This window comes from Sarcophilus harrisii, chromosome 4, assembly GCF_902635505.1.
Source record: "Sarcophilus harrisii chromosome 4, mSarHar1.11, whole genome shotgun sequence".
Taxonomy (NCBI): domain Eukaryota; kingdom Metazoa; phylum Chordata; class Mammalia; order Dasyuromorphia; family Dasyuridae; genus Sarcophilus; species Sarcophilus harrisii.
In genome coordinates, this window is record NC_045429.1 from 146,569,909 (window position 1) to 146,590,461 (window position 20,553).

The following is a 20,553-nucleotide window of genomic DNA, read 5'->3' on the forward strand; positions in this document are numbered from 1 at the left end:
GTTAGCCATAACATTCTACCTCTTGGTGTCTCCTTATCTACACACCCCCACACACACACCCCTCACCAAACTAATTCTGCTAGGGTGCTAGCTTAAATCTATAGATTTAGCCTGCAGATAATGATACACTGCCACCTCATGGCATATTCCCTTTTTTCTGGTTAATTGTAAATTCCACTAGGGAACTTTTTTCCATTGTTAATTGTTAAAAACCACTTTCCTGTCCAACTACAAGTTCTCTCAAATCTATTTCACATTTATACTCCTGGTGTCCACTGCATCTCTTCATTTTATCTGTAACCTCTTCTCTTAAATAAACCTGCCTTTTGACAGAGAATGGCCATTGTGAATTCTTCACATGACCAAACTCAACATTTGGCACCTTCCTCAGTCACATCAATTGGAACTAGGAATTGCTTCCCTAAACACATTATCTAGAATGGTATAAAAGCTTCTTAACTTACAGAGAAATATGAGGACAAAGACAGTATAAGGAAAGCGACATTAAGAAATAAGAAGGCAAAGAAATAAGAGAGAGATTCTTAAAAAGGGGTGCATTTCAAGAAACAGAAGGGAAAGGGAAGAGGATAACAGAGGGATTCTTAGAAAGGAAGGCAGATTAAGAAATAGGAGAGCAAAAAGAGATTCATAGGAGGATTTTTATAAAACTCCTTTTATGAAACAAATATAATAGATACCTAACTCAAAAAGAGCAGAAACAAAGAAAGAAATTTGTGCACCTATTTCACTAATAAATATGGATGCAAAAATTTTAAATGAATTATTACCAGGGAGATTACAACAACATATAATAAAGATTATACATTATAATCAAGTGGGACATACCAGGATTTTAGTGAGAGTTTAACATAAAAACTATTAACAATTGATTATAGCAATAAGAAAATAAACAAAAGTATATGATTATATCAATAGACACAGAAAAGGCTACTGACAAAATATAACACTGATCCCTATTAAAAACATTTGAAAACACAAGTGTAAATGGATTTGTCCTTAAAAAAAGGAAGATCCACTTAAAACTATCAGCAAGCATTATTTGTAATGGGGATAAGCAAGAAGCCTTCTCAATAAGATCAGAAGTGAAATAAGAATGCCCATTATCACCAATATTATTCAATATTGTATTAGAAATGTTAGCAATATCTATAAGAGAAGAAAAAGAAAATTAAGGAGATGGGATGGGCAATGAGGTAATAAAAATTTCTATTTCTGCAAATGATATGATAATATAATTTGGAAAATCCTAGAGATTCAACTAAAAAGCTAGTGAAAGAAATAATTTTAGCAAAGCAGTAGTATATAAAATAAACCCACATAAATCATCAGCATTTCTGTCACCACAAAAAAAAAAAAAAAAAACCTTCAAGAAGGAATAGTAAAAAACAATCCATTTAAAATAAATATAGGCAGCATAAAATAACTGGGAATATACCTGCCAAGATAAACTAGGAATTACATGAACATAATTATAAAACACTTTTTATACATATAGTCAGATTTAAATAATTGGAGAAAGAGTAATTGTTGATAGTCAGAGCCAAAATGATAAGAATGACATATACCTAAACTAATCTATTCAATACAACCCCAATTAAATTACCAACAAATCATTTTATTGAATTAGAAAAAAATAATTTTAAAAATGTATTTGGAAGAATAAAAGTTCAAGAACATTCAAGGAATTAATGCAAAAAATGTAAGGGAAGGAGGTTTAGCAGTACCAAATCTTAAACTGGTAAGACAGTAATTATCAAAACTGATACTGGATAAGAAATAGAAAAGGGTCAATCAAAAGAACAAAGTAGATACAGGATAACACAGTAATAAATGAATATAGTAACCCTGGGTTTGACAAATGTAATGATACAAGCTTATGGGCTAAGAATTTACTATTTAGTAAAAATTATTGGGAAAACTGGAAAGCAGTCTGCCAGAAAATGGGTACAGTCAAATACTTTACACCATTTACCAAATAAAATCAAAATGGATACATGGCTTGTATATAAAGCAAGATATCAAAAGTAAATTAAAACAACATGGAACATATTACCTATCAAACTTATGGATAGGAGAATTTATGAATAAACAAGAAACAGAGATTATTTTCATTATGTTATATTTAAAAGCTTCTGTACAAATAAAATCCAAGGTAGCCAAGATTAGAAGGAAAGCAGAAAACTGGGGGGGAATGGGACATTCTTATAGACATTTTCTCGGATAAAAGTCACAAATATACAGAGAACTTTGCCAAATATGAATCATTCTGCAATTCATAAATGGTCAAAGGTATACATTGACAATTTTTCAATGAAGAAATCAAAGCTATATGTAGTCATGTAAAATATTCTAAATCATCATGGATTAGAGAAATACAAATTAAAACAACTGAGATATTCTCTTATATTTTATCAGATTGGCTTAAATGATAGAAAGGGGAAATAACACATGTTGGAAGTGATGTGGAAAAGCTGGAATACTAATACACAGTTGGTGGAACTGGGAACTGATACAGACTTTTTTTGGAGATCTGAAATTATGCTCAAAGGGTTATAAATCTGACTCGGTAATACCCTTATTGTTTCACAAGGTGATCAGGAAAAAGGAACCTGTATGATCTAAAATATTTATAGCATTTTTTGTGGTGGTAAACTATCGGAAATTGTGGAGATGCACCAACAACTGGAAATAGCTAAATAAGTTTTATTATAATAAATGATGGTGATATGCTATAAGAATAATGAACAGATAGATTTTAGAAAAAACATGGTGATATTTGCATGAAATAAGAGTAAAATGAGCAGAACTGAATGTTGTATACAGTAAAAGCAATATTGTTTGAAGAAAAACTGTGAATTACTAAATTATTGTGAATATTACAAATACTTAAACAACAAAGGACTTATGGGGGGAAATGCTATTCACCTGCAGAGAAAGAACCAATAAAAAGAATTATGCATGTGTTGGTTTTACATATACATGTATGTATAATTATTTACATATAAACTTATATATGTAAAACTAACTAATATGCATAAGAAATTAAATTAAAAAAGAAAAAATTAGGGTTGTTTAGATTAACAAAGTTGATAAACCTTTTAACATTATTAAAAAAGGAAAATGACTATCAAAATTAAAATAAAGAAGCTTATTTGATAACAGAAATGAAATAAAAATAGTTATTAGGAATAAAAATAAATACAATTATATATCAGTAAACTGGGATTTTTTTTTTTTGGCTGAGGCAATTGGGGTTAAGTGACTTGCCCAGCGTCACACAGCTAGGAAGTGGTTAAGTATCTGAGGCCAGATTTCAGAGCTGGTGCTCTATCCACTGTACTACCCAGTTGCCTTTAAACTGAGAATTTAAAGAAGCCAAGCTACAAAAGTTAAAAAATATAAATCAACAAAATAAGATAAACAGAACTTAAAAGCTTTGATAGCTTTGATACCAAGCTTTGATAGACTAAATGAAAAAAAGGGGCAATCAGCTACCAAAGGTAAGAAAACCTTTATCTAAACGGATGTGCAAAGTGAATCATATTAAATATTTAAATAGCAATTAATTAAAACTATATAAAATTATTCTTAGTAACTGAGAAAATCACCGTACTAAACACCTTTTATGAGACAGTGTTCTAATGTTCAAAACACAGAAATAAAGAGAACCACAAACCAATTTCATTAATAAATTTCAAAGGAAAAATTTAATAGAATTCCAGGAAAAATAGTACAAGAATATGCTAAAATTTATACATTATGGGAATTTTGAGTTTAAGCCAGAAATGTAAGGATAGTTCAACATTAGAAAAATAGTTTACATAAGTAATAATATATATAAGTAATATATAATAATATATAAGTAATAATAACATAATTAATACATAAACAATAAAAACGATATAATTTCAATATAAACATCCTTTGACAAATTATAGCACTCATTTCTGATTTTAAAAAATCTGAAAAAATACAGAAAAATTTTTTTCAGGTTTTTTTTTTTACATACACATGTAAATATATGTATATCACAAAACATTCACAAAATATCCCATTATTTAAAATAATATATTGAAAGCTTTCCCATTAAATACAGGGATACAATAAGGATGTCTTCTCTCTGCATAATTATTTAGTATTGTTCCAGAAATGCTAGCAACAGCAGTAAGACAAAAGGTAAAAACTAAAGGCATTAATATTGGTTTTTAAAAAGGCAAAATTATTACTGTTTACATATGATATGGCCTATTTAAGAAACACCAACAAATCAGCAAAGTAAGTAATTTGTATAATTCAATAATTTTAGAAAAGTAAATACAAATAAATCCATAAAAGTCAACAATATTCCTCTGTAGTAACAAAAAAATTCAATAAACATTTATTACATGCCTACAGATATGCCAGGCATTGGAGAGTTGAGAGTCCTGCCTCTCAATTAGTTAATAGTCTACTGGAGGAGACAACAGTGTAACTTCATCCACTGGTTCAATTTGATATTTAGATTTAAAATGGAAGCCTTCAATATTTATCTATCCTTGACATATGAGTCCAAGTTGTATCTAGATATCATTGGAGCAAGATTCCACCAGGTAAAAAGTTTGTTAATGTGATTTTTAGTGGCATCATATAAACTGTTATTATAGATGAACATTAAGTAAGATTTGGGTACAACTCCCTTTACATTAAGTAATTAATGATATTTTGGTACAACTCCCTTTTTAATGTGGTTATCATACTCAGTTCTATTAAGGACAGATGACACTGAAATAATAAAACTATGAAAATTGTGAGAACCAAATTGATTGTATCTTATAAAACTGAGTCCATTTTGAAACAAAAACACCATGATCTCTTTCTAGGTAAAGAACAAAAAGCATAAAGCTATTATCTTTGTATGTTATTAGATTCACTGGCATCCTGAAATCAAAACTCAATTAATTGTAGAATCATGTTTATTATAATTAACACCTATTTCATACCAATTTTAATGTCCATCATGAGAAGTGTAAACTGGATCATAATAAGTTTGGAAAGTATCTTACCAAAAACCTCTTCAATTTAATGAAGAACTCATTATGCTTAGGCAGATATATAGATTAGCAGCAATTCTTTATCAAAATGAGGAAAATGGAGAGATGTTCCTAAAACATATTAATAATAGTTACATTGATACTTTTGGAGCAATAATAAAATTGATTATTAGGTTCATGAAATTAGATTTGTCAAATATAAATAAAGTGATTTCCTTCCTCACAGAATCTATAAAATAGCTAAATTTCAAGAATGATTCTTTTGTAGCACCCATTTGAACTCAGCTAATAATATGCTGAAAAAATGGCTCAGCCATACTTCTTAAAGAAATAGAAGGATTTGTTATGGCAATTCAGAATAAGAACATCAACACCAAGAATTACATAAGAGTTATCTTTAAAGATTTTAATGAGTCAAATAATGAGCATTTATTAAACATTTTTATGTGGCAGACACTCTGCAAAATGTTAAGTATACCCCCATAAAGGGGGTGGGGGGGGGAATATGGTCTATGCTCACACATTTTTCTTTGGCTGAGGCAATTGGGGTTAAGTGACTTGCCCAGGGTCACATAGCTAGGAAGTGTTAAGTGTCTGAATCCAAATTTGAACTCAGGTCCTCCTGACTTCAGGATAGGTATTCTATCCATTGTGCCACCTAGCTGCCCCCCTATGCTCCCACATTCTAATAGGGAAAACCATATGGCAAAAATTATACATATATAATGCATATACTGGGTAAATGAATGATAAATCTAGGGGAAAGACATAAATAGTAGGGAGAAAGGATACAGTTGAAAAGGCCTTTTGCAGAAAGTTGTTTTGTCCTTTCTTCTGAAGGGGACCATGACATCAGGGAAGTGGTACCATGACATGCAAGTGAACTGGATTTAAGTGAGAGAGCGCTGGGCAAGGTCAGCTGCCTCACTTTCCCTTCCAGAGCCATTTGGATCCAGTGGCCAGATATAGATCAGGACGAATAAAAATGGCCCAGACTCTTGAATGAAAGCTTAAGAATCCAGTGGGTAGAGGTGAGGAAGAGTATCCTAATCACAGAGTATGAAGATAATGTTCAAGGATGAGCAAGAAGGCCAGTGCATTTCGATGGAAGTATAAAAAGACTGGAAAGGTAAGAAGAGGCCCAATTGTGATGAACTTTAAAAGCCAACCTGAAAATTTTATATTTGATCACTAGGATAAAATATAGCTATTGGAGTTCATTGGCAGAGGAGGAGGAAGAATGACATCACACCTATGATATCACCAATATGATAAATATAACAAAGGAAATTGTAGGGGAAAAACCATTTAAGGCTAAAAATAATCTAGTATGGGCCAAACATCTGGCAAAATAACTTGGTAGCTGGAATTTATACTTCAGAAATTCAATGTCTTTCATAAATTAACACACAACACTTGAACCAGTGTTATCACATACCAAGTTAAGGCCCACGAACGCCCAAACATAACTGATGCATAAAATTTGGAGAATTTCTCTTTAATAAATACTGCCTTAATCTCTAAACCTATTATCCAAGCAATGTGAACAAAAAGCTTTCACAGTACAGAGATCCAACAGAGAAGATCAAAATAACACAAGAAGAGAATATGGTATGTACAATTCCTATTGTCCTGTCTGCTACTAGTTTGTTTTTTTTCAATAATTTTTATTTATTTTTACTTTATGGAATAAAACAAGCATTTCTACAACACAATATAAGAAGAAAAAGATGATTACACACGACACTCCATTTGTTATTCCTTTTAAATATACAAGTTACCTTGTCATTTTTTTCCCTTTTCCTCCCTCCACCTTGCCTTAGACATGGTTATTACTAGACATAAATATGTATGTATATATATATATATATATATATATATATGCAAACTCATTCTATTCATACTCTTATTTATCAATTCTTTCTCTGGATGCAGATAGCATCTTCTTGCATAGATCCTTTGTAGCTAATTTGGGTGTTTATTATATTCAAAGTGACTTATTCACTCAAAGATGTTCTTAAAACAAAATTGTAGCTCCTATTTACAACATCCCCTTGGTTCTGCTCATTCCCTTCTTCATTATTTCATGCAAGTCTATCCATGTTTTTCTAAGATCATGGAGCTCATTATAACACATTAGTATTCCATCACAATAATATAACACAATTTGTTCAGCCATTCTCCAATGATGGGCATCCCTATAATTTTCAGTTCTTTGCCATCACAAAGAGAGCTGCTAAAAATTTTAGAATATGTAGGGCTCTTCCCTTATTCCCTAATCATTTTTGAGAAGATGTCTAATAGCAGTATTGCTGGATGAAAAGATATGTAGACACTGACTCTTTGGGCATAATTCAAAATTGTTCTCAAAAATGACTGGATCATAGCAGTATCTTTATTGGGTCTGTATCCCAAAGAGATCATAAAAAAAGGAAAAAGGAATCACATATGCAAAAAAAATGTTTGTAGCTGTCCTTTTTCCAGTGGCAAGGAACTGGAAATTGATTGTATGCACATCAGTTGGGGAATGGCTGAATAAGTTACGGTATATGAATGTAATGGAATATTACTATTCTATAAGAAACAATCAGCAGGATAATTTCAGAAAGGCCTGGAGAAATTTACATGAACTGATGCAAATAGAATGAGCAGAACCAACACTGTATAAGCAACAAGATTATGATGATCAACTGGGATGGACTTGGCACTTTTCAAAATGAGGTAATTCAGGCTAATTCCAATAGACTTGTGATAGAGTCATCTGCATACATAAAGAGGACTATGGCAAATGAATATTGATCACGGACAATAGTATTTTCACCTTTTTTGTTGTTTGCTTGCTTTTTTTCTTTCTCATTTTTTCCCATTTTGATCTTTCTTGTTCAGCATGATAAATGTGGAAATATGTTTACAAGAACTGAACACGTTTAACATATATTGGATTATATGCTGTGGAGAGGGATGGGGGGAAGGGAGAAAGAAAATTTTGGAACACAAATATAAGGCTAGTATTTTTAAAAAATGGCTGGATCAGTTCATAATTCTACCAACAATGAATTAATGTCTCCATTTTTCCACATCCCCTCCAACCTTTTTCAATTTCTCCTTCAGTCAATGATTGTATCAATGAGTTGGCTATTACAGAATTAAATTTGAGTTGGATTAATGATGTCAGAATGGTAATTATATAGATTAGAATTAACCCATTTTGAATTGATAATTATGTTGCTTTTAAATGATACATGACAAAACTTCTTATATTGTGAGTTGTGACCCCACATGGTATCACATAATTGGAGGCTCACAAAATTATGATTATGAGTAAATGTTTGTCTACCTTTTTTATATACCTCTATACCTGAGGACAACCTCAGGTATCTATTAGGGATAGAAATGTAAATTTGCTCTTCTCTTCTCCCACCCCCTCCTATGAATGTGCCCAAAGTTTGTGTTCCAGAAAAACAAGTTTCCATCTTTTATTTTGTTCTTTATACCTTGCTGTTCATAACATGATTTTGAAAAATCGCAGAATTCTGTTACCTGGTCAGTGACTAAATACTAATGATTGACAACATATGGAAAGTATGATGACAATTCTAGTGACTGATAAATCATTCACCGTAGTCAATCATGTAGATTTCCCCTGTTGAAACTGACCAAATGACCTAAAACTATTTTTAGTGATCTCACAAATTTCATAAATATTCCTTCAAAACTAAGCATAGTAGTCCATGACTTCAAAGGTGAATCTTGAATTCATTTTTTTTTTTTTTAGAGACCATAGTTTCTCTAATAAATTGAGTGCATTAAGTGTCCTTTCGTTGCAGAATGGAATTTTGAGTTCACAATGGAAAGAAATTAAAGATTGAAAAAACATTGACAATTGATTAGGAAAGGTCCTGGAGGAGTCATAAGGTTGGATAACAGATGGATCAGAGATTACTAGAAAATCTGGTTATCTCACAAATGAAAAAAGTAAGGATCAGAGAAATTGAGAGACCCAATATGACAATATTGGGTAATAAGTTACAGAACTGGGATATATAGTCATATGGCTGTAAATCCAGTGCTCTTTGCGCTATACCTGTTGCAAATTTATTCCTACATAAAAGCCTAAATTAGCCTCTGCAATTTCACCCTTTGTTTCTAAATCTTCCTAATAATGCTCAGACCTAGTGGCTGAAAAAAAAGTTAACTATAATGCTGCTATATAGCCATAGTATTGCTCTTGTGCTGTTGTCTTCATTATTTCTTCATTATAATGATATTTGTCTTTTCCTGTAGCTGAAATGCTTCCTACTTTGAAAGAAAACTAAAACAGACAGTTAAGAGTCACATAGTTATGCATTTGAAAGTCTTTCTGACTCCTAAGCCACCTCTTTATCTGGTATACTATCACAAAAAAGCAAACAGCAGATAAATCATTTTATTCAATCTGATATCAAAGATAAATCAAAGAATGTATTAGATAAGAATACCCCAGACAATACAAAGAGTAAATGAGATTTTTACTGGGAGCTGGGTGACCTCAGTTTCAACCAAGAGAGTTCCAAATTTTATGCACCAAAGTCTTTAGTGTAGCAAGCTGGGGCTAAAGACATGATCCAAGTAACCAACTCTTCCAGTTTCCTTCCAGAGTCTGTCTGTCTGTCTGTCTGTCTCTCTCTCTCTCTCTCAATCTCTCTCTCTCTCTCTCTCTCTCTCTCTCTCTCTCTCTCTCTCTCTCTCCTCAGGGACCAAAAGAACATACAGAATTTTGTAACTTCTCTGTTAAAGATGAAAGCTGGAAGACTGAGACTTCTCTCACTCTCCATAAAACCCTTCCATTTATGTAGATATAGAAATTCCACCAATGAAGAGAGTCTGATGCAAATGTACTGAGTAACTGAGGCTTCAGAAAGAATGGAGAAGTTAGAAAAATACAATAAATATTTTCCCAAATTCTATTTGGCCAAAAGTATGAGACACAAACACGAATGTTCCCAGCCAATTCTTCTGTATTCTCCTTTGACTTTTTCCTCTATTCACTTTCTTAGCTTTTCTCCTTGGTTTTATAACTAAGCTTGTGATCACAAGTGTTGCTTGATTTTCTTATCCAGTAGACTGGAGCAAAAAACTGTGGGAAGAGCAAATGCACTGCTCTCAAAGCAGATCCAGCTCATCAAAGCCTCCCCTTACCAAAGACAGCTAAATTCTTTGACTAGAATGCTCCAGACTGCCTTTCACATTTTTCCGTCCTCCTGGAAGTTATAAAAATATAAATTAATATTTGTCTTTTATTCATATCTTTTATCATTCCAATCTCTATATTATGGAATATCCCTGAGAAATTCATCTTTTTTTATCTCTTCAATTGAATTTTATCAACTATTGTGCTTCTCCCCAGTCTCATTTGTACAGGGACATACACATATCAATTATACAATGGTTAACCATATTTATTCTAGAGAATCCAGCTTTAAAGCAATAGTAAAACAGAAAGGGAAAAAAAAACAAAAAACTCTTAAGAAACAGAAACTGGGGAAGGGGTATAACTAACTTTCAAGAAGAAAAAGAAAGAAAAAAGGCTGAGAGAAATGTGAAAAATACTATTTCTGTATTAAGAAGGGTGAGAGAAGGTAAGGGAAGAAGAGAAGTTGCTCATATGTCCTCACTAGCATCTCCTATTTCCTCTGGGCTTCTTCTCTGTATCTCCCCTTGTCAGCCCATTCACTCCCAATGACATTTCTGAACTTACCTTTTAAAGTGAAATTTGTCAGTTAAACTCAGTTTTGCAGATCCCAGGGATAAAGAGAAAGCTTGGAGGATTTAGATCCTGATTAGCAGTCACATATCTCCAGAGTCAATATTGCTTTGTCAATCTTAACTGGCACTATATGTGCTTCCTTCCACTAATGCTCTGTTCTGATTCCTTTTTATGACTTAGAGTTAACCCTAAATTCACAAAGGCTACACCAATAAAGCAAAACCCCTACATTCCTACTAAGTTGGAAAGTCTTCAACTATGATCCCAGTGAAAGATTATGTGGCTGTAATCCAAGTTATAGCTAAAAATGGAATCTCATCAATGGAAATCTGGCTACTAAGTGATGATTTTTTTTTTTTTTTTATATGTGATGATTCATAGCTCCTTAGGTGAAATAAAGGAGCCAGTGGAACAATAAGGATTAAGTTCAGTCCCTTCATTTTGAAGATGAGAAAATTAAGGCTTAGATAGACTGATCGACTTATTCAGAATTACACACTAAGTTAGTGGTAGTTACAAACTCCAATTCAGGTTTCCTAACTGAGTTCAGTATACCTTTTTTTAAACAGGGCTACTTCTTGAAGGAGTTGTCACCTGTTCTGGTGAAAGGGATACCCACACTAATGAAATCTTACTTTTTAATATATATATTAAAATATGTCAGAGTGGTTACTAAATAGCTCATTTTCAACTCTTTGCATTTCAAAACTAGACTTTCCATGTTCATTTTTGTCTTTCAAAATTCATAACACAGTCCTACACCAAAGAATCACAAATTTTCTGATTTGTTATTTTAGCTCACAGGTTCCCTATCATGGTAATCAGTTATATTCAAAGATTCAGTATAAGGAAGAGGAGGAAACTAATTCCTTCAGATCTCCAAAACTCAATCTTCAGTCATAATAAGTTTGGAGAAAAGTAAAACTTAACCACATGCATAATTTACAATGGAAAAACATCAAAAGTTTTCCTAATGAGACAGAATTAAAACAAGCATATCCATCATTTCCTTTTTTGTTTGGTATGGAGCTACAAATGCTAGCTAAAGCAATACAAGAAAAAAAAGAAATGTAAGGAATGAGCATGTGCAAAGAGAAAGCAAAATTATGTCTACTTTCAAATGACATGACAGTTTTATGAGAGACTAGCAATGATTCAATAAAAAACTAACTGAAACAACAACAAAATAGGATACAAAAAGCCCACCAAAAAATCATTAGCCTTTATATACTACTAACAAAACCCAAGAGAGAGAAATAGAAAGAGAAATTCTATTCAAAATTAATTTTAAAAAATCCCTGGGATTTAACCTTCTAAGACCTTGTTTAAGACATATGAATACAATTATAAAGCATTTTTATACATATAAAAAAGAAGGCTATAACAATTTGAAATAGATTTATTGTGAATGGCTAGGTCATTTCAAGAGAATGAAGATGATGCTACTATATAAATTATTTTAAAGATTTAATGCTACATAAATCAGACTACCAAAGGGCCATTTAATAAAACTGAATGATGACAAAATAATAACAAATTTAAAATGAAACAAAAAAATCAATGGAAAAACAAAAATGACTCATAACCAAATCTCAAATTATTCTACAAAATTGTATGCAATTTGGTACTTTCTTTAAAAAAAAAAAAAGAAAAGTAAATCAATGGAAGTGAACACATCAGACAGACTTTTTAAAGGTAAACAAATATGGTCAATTAGTGTTCTACAACACAATTGTGGCAAACAATCCCTATTCAACAAATTACTGGAAAAAACGGGAAGTTTTTCTAAACAGAAAATAAATTTAAAACAAAACCTGCAACATTACATACCACAAAAAGCAATTAATAGAAATATGACATCATATGATCAGAAGAGAATGTAAAGAGTTATATTAGGATTCCTAACAAAAACAAGGATAGAGGAAGTTGATGTGGTTATAAATAATCTCCAAGCTATCTTGCTTTAGGAATGCTGTAACTTTACTTTTAGATTATCCTAGTTTATATTTTTGCTCCAAGTTGACTTGTTTTAGGGAATGCTATATCTTTACCTTCTGAGGTACTAACTGCAAAAGAAAGTCAGTTGTTTAGACTCAGTTTGAGATTAGTAGCTATCTCTTTGTTTACATTTTAATGGTCAGAACTATAATACAGTAAAGAAGCCTAATCCCTAACTCCAATTAACTTCTAAATCATAAAATTAACATCCTGAAGCTACTGAATAACAATGAGGAAATGTCTAATCTAACCACCTCAACTCTAAGATCAGTGCTCTATAAAAATACTTAACCCTTCCCACTTCTTTGCTAATTACCTTTTAAAACTTAGTCCAATAGTCAATGATGTAATAAAATCTTTGCCTCTTGATTTGGAGTTAGTCTAAGCCTACAATTCTTTTGAGATACCTCATGACATTGGTCTGGAACCTCAATTTTGAGGGGGCTCAGCGTTCCTGCACCCCAACAAAGTTATTAAAAAGTAAAATAGATAATATCATAAGAAGTTTTTAAAACTTTTGCAAAAACAAAAATAGTTAAAACAAGAATATAAGTTGTAAGGTGAAGAAAAAACTTTACATCAAATATATCTAATAAAAGTACAATTTACAAGTTATGCAGGATATTCATACATATGTGAAAGACCAAGAGCCATTTTTCAATAAGTGAGGGGAAAGATATGAAAATGCAAATTGCTTATATCTAACCAAATCAATTCCAATGGAGCAGTAATGAATTGAACCAGCTACACCCAGGGAAAGAACTCTGGGAGATGACTGTGAACCCACTACATAGAATTCCCAATCCCTCTATTTTTGTCCGCCTGCATTTTTTTATGTCCTACACAGGCTAATTGTACACTATTTCAAAGTCCAACTCTTTATATACAGCAAAATAACTGTTTGGACATATATGTGTGTATATATATATATGGACATGTGTGTGTATATATGTATATATATATATGGAAATGTGTGTGTATGTGTGTGTGTGTATATATATGTATATATATATATATATATATATATATAAACAAATTTAACATGTATTGGTCAACCTGCCATCTGGGGAAGGGTGGGGGGAAGGAGGGAAAAAGTTGGAGCAAAGGATTTGTAACTGTCAATGCTGAAAAATTACCTATGCATGTATCTTGTAAACAAAAAGCTATAAAAAAAAAAAAAAAAAAAAAAAAAAACATTGCTTACATCTTAGGGAGGAGAAAAAAAGGGAGAAAATTTGAAACTCAAAATTTTACCAAAAATTAATGTTAAGTGAGGTAATTCAGGTGGGTTCCAAAGGTTTTGTGATGAAGAGAGTCATCTGCACCCAGAGGGCCTGAGTGTGGATCACAACATAGTATCTTCACTTTTTGTTGTTGGTTGCTTGCATTTTGTTTTCTTTCTCAATTTTTTTTTTTCCTTTTGGGTCTGATTTTTCTTGTGCAGCATGATAATTGTGGAAATACGTATAAAAGAATTGCACATGTTTACTATATTGGATTACTTGCTATGTAGGAGAGGGGGTGGTGGGGAGGAAGAGAGAAAAAATTTTCAAACACAAGGTTTTGCAAGGATGAATGTTGAAAACTAACTATGAATATATTTTTAAAATATATTTATATTTACATTATATTTATTTTAATAACTAAATATTTATATATTATAAAGAAGCTTTATAAAAATTTATGTTAAAATTGTCTTTACATGTAATTGGAGGAAAGGAAATTCTATTTTTAAAAAGATATGATGCAATTTTCAAAAGAAATGTAAATTCTCAGTGACCAGGTGACCCTAAGTTAAAATATTCCAAATCAGTGATAAGAGAAATACTTGATGAAACAAGTCCAAGGCTTGACCTTATATTTATCAAATTGATAAACATGATCAAAAACAGAAATGGTCCAAGATGGAAGGCCCTGGGAAGTTAAGCACAATTCTACTAGCAGAACTGTGAGGTGGAACAAATTTCTTTAAAATCTGGAATTATATAAGAAAAATTAAAATTTGACCCAGCAGTACCACTAGTGGCATAAAGAAACTCAAACTCTAAAAGTTAAGGGGTTTCAAATGATAGCCAAAATCTTCCTCTCTGCCACTTTCCGGATCACAGCAGCTACCACCACCAGTCTTCCAAAAACTCAAAGGTAGGTTGCAGAAAATCACTAAACTCATATGGACTGATGTAAACTGAAACAATTAGAATCAAGAGAATAACATAAATAAATAAAAACAAGGCAAAAAGGCGATTTCAGTCTGAATCATTACAACAGCCAATATGAGATCCACAGTTCAAAGTCCAATAGATCAGTCTTGCTTACATGTGTTCCTTTTGTAAAAGAAAAAAAAAAAGTGAATTACTTCATCAAGGTAGCATTATCCCACGTCATTCACGTAAGTCTGTAAATTTCAGTGGCGCCAGCGTAACAGGAAAAGGAATCTAACAATTCCCAATGTTTAAAGCTAGCCTGATTCCATTCCGAAGTTGGGGGCTCGCCCTGGTGGAAGCCCGCCGCCACTCTGGGAATAGCTCGCCCCGGGGGATTGATGGCCCCCTCTCCTGGACACCCATCCCGGGTTTGAGGGGGATGCAGCTTCCTTCTATGGCTCGTTTTACAGGAAGAGGACAACCGCTAGGCCGCGGCAGAATTAGCACTCAGGTCCCGACTCCAGGCTGGGTACCGCGGCGCGAGCCTCCTCCGCAGCCCTAGCCCGGGTCTTTACCGGGCACTGGGGGAGGGGAGGGGAAGGGGGGGGAAGAGTGGCTACTGAGGTAAGGCAGGGGGGGGAGGGGAGACGTAAATGGGAAATAAACATGGTTTGGGGGACCAGAAGAGGCGGGACCCTGCCTCTGATTCTTTGTGACTTTGGTCACGAGAGTCCGCCTCTCCGGGCCGCGAGGCGCCGGGCTGGATGGTCTCTAGATCCATGTTCCTAATAAATTGGGGGGGGGGAGGGGGGGCGGGGCTGCTGTAGGCTGCCCCCACCCTGACCCGCGAAGGAGCAGGGGTGATGGAGAGCTCGGGAGAGGGGGGCGGAGCTAGCGAGGATAAAGGGCGGGAAGCGCTCCCTTACTCTTTCGTCTTCTCGAACCCATGCGCGGAGTTGATGCGGTGAAGTTCTTTCTTTTTGCCTTGCTTAGAGGCCATGGAGCGAACACACCCGACGGGAGCCACCCGGGTTCTGTAGCTTTTGTGGTGCCGCGTCCGCCGGGTTGCTAGGAGCCGTCAGAGCTGCCCGCCGCGCGGGGCCGCGGCCAATCCCGGGCCCGTTCCAAGTTCAGGACCCGCCACTCCGGGAAGAGGAAGAGGGGAAAGGGAGAGAGGAGGAGGCGGCCCGCGAAGGCGGGGGAGGGGGGGGGGGCGGCGGCGGCCTGGGAAGGAAGGGCTGAGGGAGGTGGGGTTGGAGAAGGGGGGGAGGGGAAACGGTGCAAGCAGCCTGTGAGGGAAGGCGAGGGGGGAGGGGAGGGGAGGGAGGGGAGGGAAAGAATACTGTCAGACCTGGGGCGGGAGGGGGGAGGAAAGAGGAGAGAGGGAGAACGGCCTGTCGGGGATGGGTGGGCGAAAGGGAGCGAGAAAGGATGGCTCAAGGTCAGGGTCTAGGGGTGAGAGGATAGCGCTCCCTGCTGAGGGCGAGGCCAGGGCCTACCCGGAAAGCGCGAGTTCGAGTCCTGGTTAGGACTTGGATTTTTGTCTGGAAGGGAGGAGTGGGGGAGGGGAAGAGCTGGTGCAGATTCAGCGGGAGGATGCTTAGCGGCAGGGAGAGCCCCGAGCTGGGGAGCATAGAGCGGGGCGGACCGCACCGGCCGCTGTCCACCTCTAGACCTTCCCTGACAACTTCAGACCTCTCTAATGATGTCATTACACCCAGGGCCTTGACTTTCATCAGAAACCCCCTTTCTCCTCCCACACATGCTTTTCAGGCTGTGTTTTCGATCAACATGATCAATCAATTGACGTTCAATTATTAGGAGCCTCTGGCATCCTACTATTTTCTGAGGATACACACCTACATATAAAAAAATAAAACAGCGTCTTAATCGTTTTCCCATTGTTGTCATAGATGCTATTCCTACTCATTGTCTTCTTTCTCCCTCTTGTTTTTGCTATTCATTTTTTTTAATTGCACATGTTTAACATATATTGGATGAGGGAGAAAAAAAATTAGAAACACAAGATTTTGCAAGGATGAATGTTGAAAACTATGCATGTTTTGAGAATAAAAAGTTTTAAAATTAAAAAAAATAATAATTGAGAATCTCAGAGTAAATAATTAGAATTGTCTTCTGTACAAGACAACTGAAGAGTTAAAAGAAAAAAAAAAAGTTTTCCTTAGTTTTTCTGGCAGGCCCAGTGTCCTACTCCCTCTACACCCAATCAGTCCAACTAAGAATCTCCTACTTGAGATGAGAATCTCAGAGTAAATAATTAGAATTGTCTTCTGTACAAGACAACTGAAGAGTTAAAAGAAAAAAAAAAGTTTTCCTTAGTTTTTCTGGCAGGCCCAGTGTCCTACTCCCTCTACACCCAATCAGTCCAACTAAGAATCTCCTACTTGAGATGAGAATCTCAGAGTAAATAATTAGAATTGTCTTCTGTACAAGACAACTGAAGAGTTAAAAGAAAAAAAAAAGTTTTCCTTAGTTTTTCTGGCAGGCCCAGTGTCCTACTCCCTCTATACCCAATCAGTCTATCTAAGAATCTCCCAAATCTTTGTTTCACTATAATAATAAAGCCCAGTTTCACTGTAGTAATAAAGGCTCACTTTATAAAAAGTACTTTTAAGTTTTTGTTTTGCAGGAGGCTTTACAGAAAGTGTTTTATTTGCTCCCTAAAGCTACGGTGAGAGAGGAGCCAGATTGGATATCAATTTACAGATACAAGTGATAAGGACAGGGCTCAGTTTACAGATGATGAAGCTACAGACAGACAAAGAGGAATCAGTTTACAGATAGAGAGGATAGAGAATAGATAGTTTAAGATTATAGAACTACACATATAGGTGATGAGAGATAGAGCTTAGGTTATAGATGAAAGAGCTGTAGCTTTATCTCTAGATAGAGATGATAGAGGGATCAGTTTACAGATGATAGAGCTCCAGATAGAAATGATAGAGGGCTCAGTTTACAGGTGATAGAACTACTGTGATAGAGATAGGGCTGAGTTTATGGATGATAGGGCTATACATACAGATGACTGAAGTCTCACTTTACAGATCAAAGGTTAAATCACTTGGTTTAAATCTGATATCTAAGGTCTAGGGCTGAACCCATGTCTATACCTGACTAAATCTGTTACTAAGCATTACTCCCTCAACTTACCTAAAAGCAAAAAAAAATGAAATAAAATAAAATAAAAAAAAGGCCTGATGACGTTTCATAATTCTACACACCACTGTCACCATCATTATCATTTGCCGTTGTAAGCCCCAGCATGGAAAGCTTTGATATACTACTAAGGAACACTAAATCACTCCAGAACTTCTGATATAGCTCAAAGATATATTAGCATGCTAGAGACATATAGTTCTCCCAAGGTCTTTCCTAATACAATTAAAAATATTTAATGAGGCATCTTTACATTTTAAGACAAACGCTTACAACCCCAGTTTGACTCCACTTCAAACTAATTACTAAGGAAAGGAGAATATGTCTGGGAAAAAAGGAGAGGGGAGAGGAAAAGGAGGATGAGGAGGAGAAGGGAGGAGAGAGATTTCTATGACACAAAAGAAGAAAGAAGTATATTCTGAAGCACTTTCAGGGTTATTGTTTGTTCTGATGAGCTGAGGAAATAAATAGTATCTAAACATTTCCCCATGTGCCCACTCCATTTCTCAAATTATTCCATTTTGCAACAGTGTGTATATTTCTTAAAGTTTTTGCTCTTGATTCAAGGGTACATGAATTCTCAAGAACGCATTTAGCTACTATTCCTCTTCTCTCCCTAATGTCTTAGAAAGAGAAGGGAATCTCAATCAATCAATAAATAAAATATGTATTAAGGACTTACTATGTGCCAGACATTGTGCTAAGTGGCTGGGATTTAAAAAGAGGCAAAAGACAGCTCCTGCCTTCAAGGAGCTTACAATCTAATTGCAGAGACAACATGCAAACAAATATATTAAAAGCAAACTATACACAGGATAAATAGGTGCTAATTAAAAGAGAAAAAGCACTGGAACTAAGAGGGTTGGAAAAGGCTTCTTGAATGTGGGATTCTGGTTGGGACTTTAAGGAAGACAGGGGAAGAAGTAGTCCCTATAGAAGGAAAGCATTCCTAGCATGGACAACAGCCAGAGAAAATGCCCAGGACAACTCCTAATCTTTAGGAACCCTAGTATAATGCTAAAATTACAAATAGTCATTCATAAACTCACTCCAGTGAGAATGATAGTAGTACCTTAATTAAATAGTGGGAATAATTTTGTCAATTTAGCATAAATGACTCCATTTTATTTTAAACCTCCATTTTTTGATTGAGCAGTTGTGTTAGTTGTTTTTTCTACAAATGCTTTTTCAGCAATAAGAAAAGCATGTGTATGATATCATGTAATGAACATTTATGTTTTAAGCAACTGATTAACATATGTAGCTCTTTGATAAGACAACCAATGAAAAATATCACAAGCTTTATTAGTAAATTATATAGTAAGCTACCAATCAAATTACATGATAAACAATTTAAGAAAAACCATCACTAAAATGTAAAAAAGATCCCCATGGCCCATAGTCATCACCTTGGTAATTAGGTTACAATTGTGACTGGCTGCTACATTCCTATCCTTTACCTCTACTACAGACTAGAGCAAATTCACATGGCTTCTACATGGGCAGAGAGATAAATCTTGTGAGTGCCATATTAAAGATTACCTTAACCTCTAAGTCTTAAGTCTGTAATTTATTCATAGAGGAGGACTTGTTTGTATGGCTAAGCACATTTTTGAGTCATAAATTTTAATTAGTGTTTCCATAGCCTTAGTTAGCATATATAATAGTAGAGAAGCTGTATTGTGCCCCTTGGATTAAGTGGCCTTTTCTTCCCAGCTCTCTCTATGGCTTGACACTTTCATCTAGAAGATCAATATTTAATTCAAAATCACAAAACTTTAGAACTAGAAGGTCATATCAGTAATTAGTGACAATACTTCACAAGAATTTAGGACTACTGACTTGCAGCCCCTAGAACTGGAGGCAAGAAGACCTGAAGTCAAATCCAGAGAGCACGTTTTCATCCCTGAGGAGACTAATAGCAGACATTTTCCAGACAATACCCCAAAGGGGGATTTAATCTGGTCCCAACACAAAAGGCTCTCCTAGAAGAAACTATAAAAAATCTTAAAAGATAACTAGAAGAAAAATGGGGAAACGAAAGAGAAGCTATGCAAGAGAGCAACAACTTCCTGAAATGTGAATTAGAAAAGGTAAAGAACTCCCAGGAAGTGCAGGGAAACAGAATTTGTGAATTGAAAAAGGTAAAGAACTCCCAGGAAAGCAGGTTTTTTGAATTGGAAAAGATAAAGAACTCCCAAGAAAGTAGGATTTGTGAATTGGAAAAGATAAAGAACTCCCAAGAAAGTAGTGTGAACTGGAAAAAGAAAACTCAGTTAAAAAAAAAAAAAATTAGTGAAATGGGAAAAAATTCCATAGAGCAAAACAACTCATTTTAAAACTCAATTGGACATACACAAAAAGAAGTTTAAAAAGCTAATGAAAAAAAATGCATTAAAAATCAGAACTGAACAAACAGAATGAATGATTCATTGAG

At 34.7% G+C, this 20,553-nt stretch overlaps 1 protein-coding gene across 5 annotated transcripts in view; it reads right to left on the reverse strand.

The window, feature by feature from the left end:
- ADGB (androglobin) overlaps positions 1-16,125 on the reverse strand; it is a 240,026-nt gene extending 223,901 nt beyond the window's left edge. For all 5 annotated transcript variants that reach the window (XM_031937655.1, XM_031937653.1, XM_031937654.1 and 2 more), the window contains exon 1: positions 15,866-16,125. In XM_031937655.1, the coding sequence (XP_031793515.1) occupies positions 15,866-15,939 (74 nt within the window). In that variant the 5' untranslated portion in view covers positions 15,940-16,125. The remainder of the gene's footprint in view (positions 1-15,865) is intronic.
- Between the last annotated feature and the right edge of the window lie 4,428 nt (positions 16,126-20,553).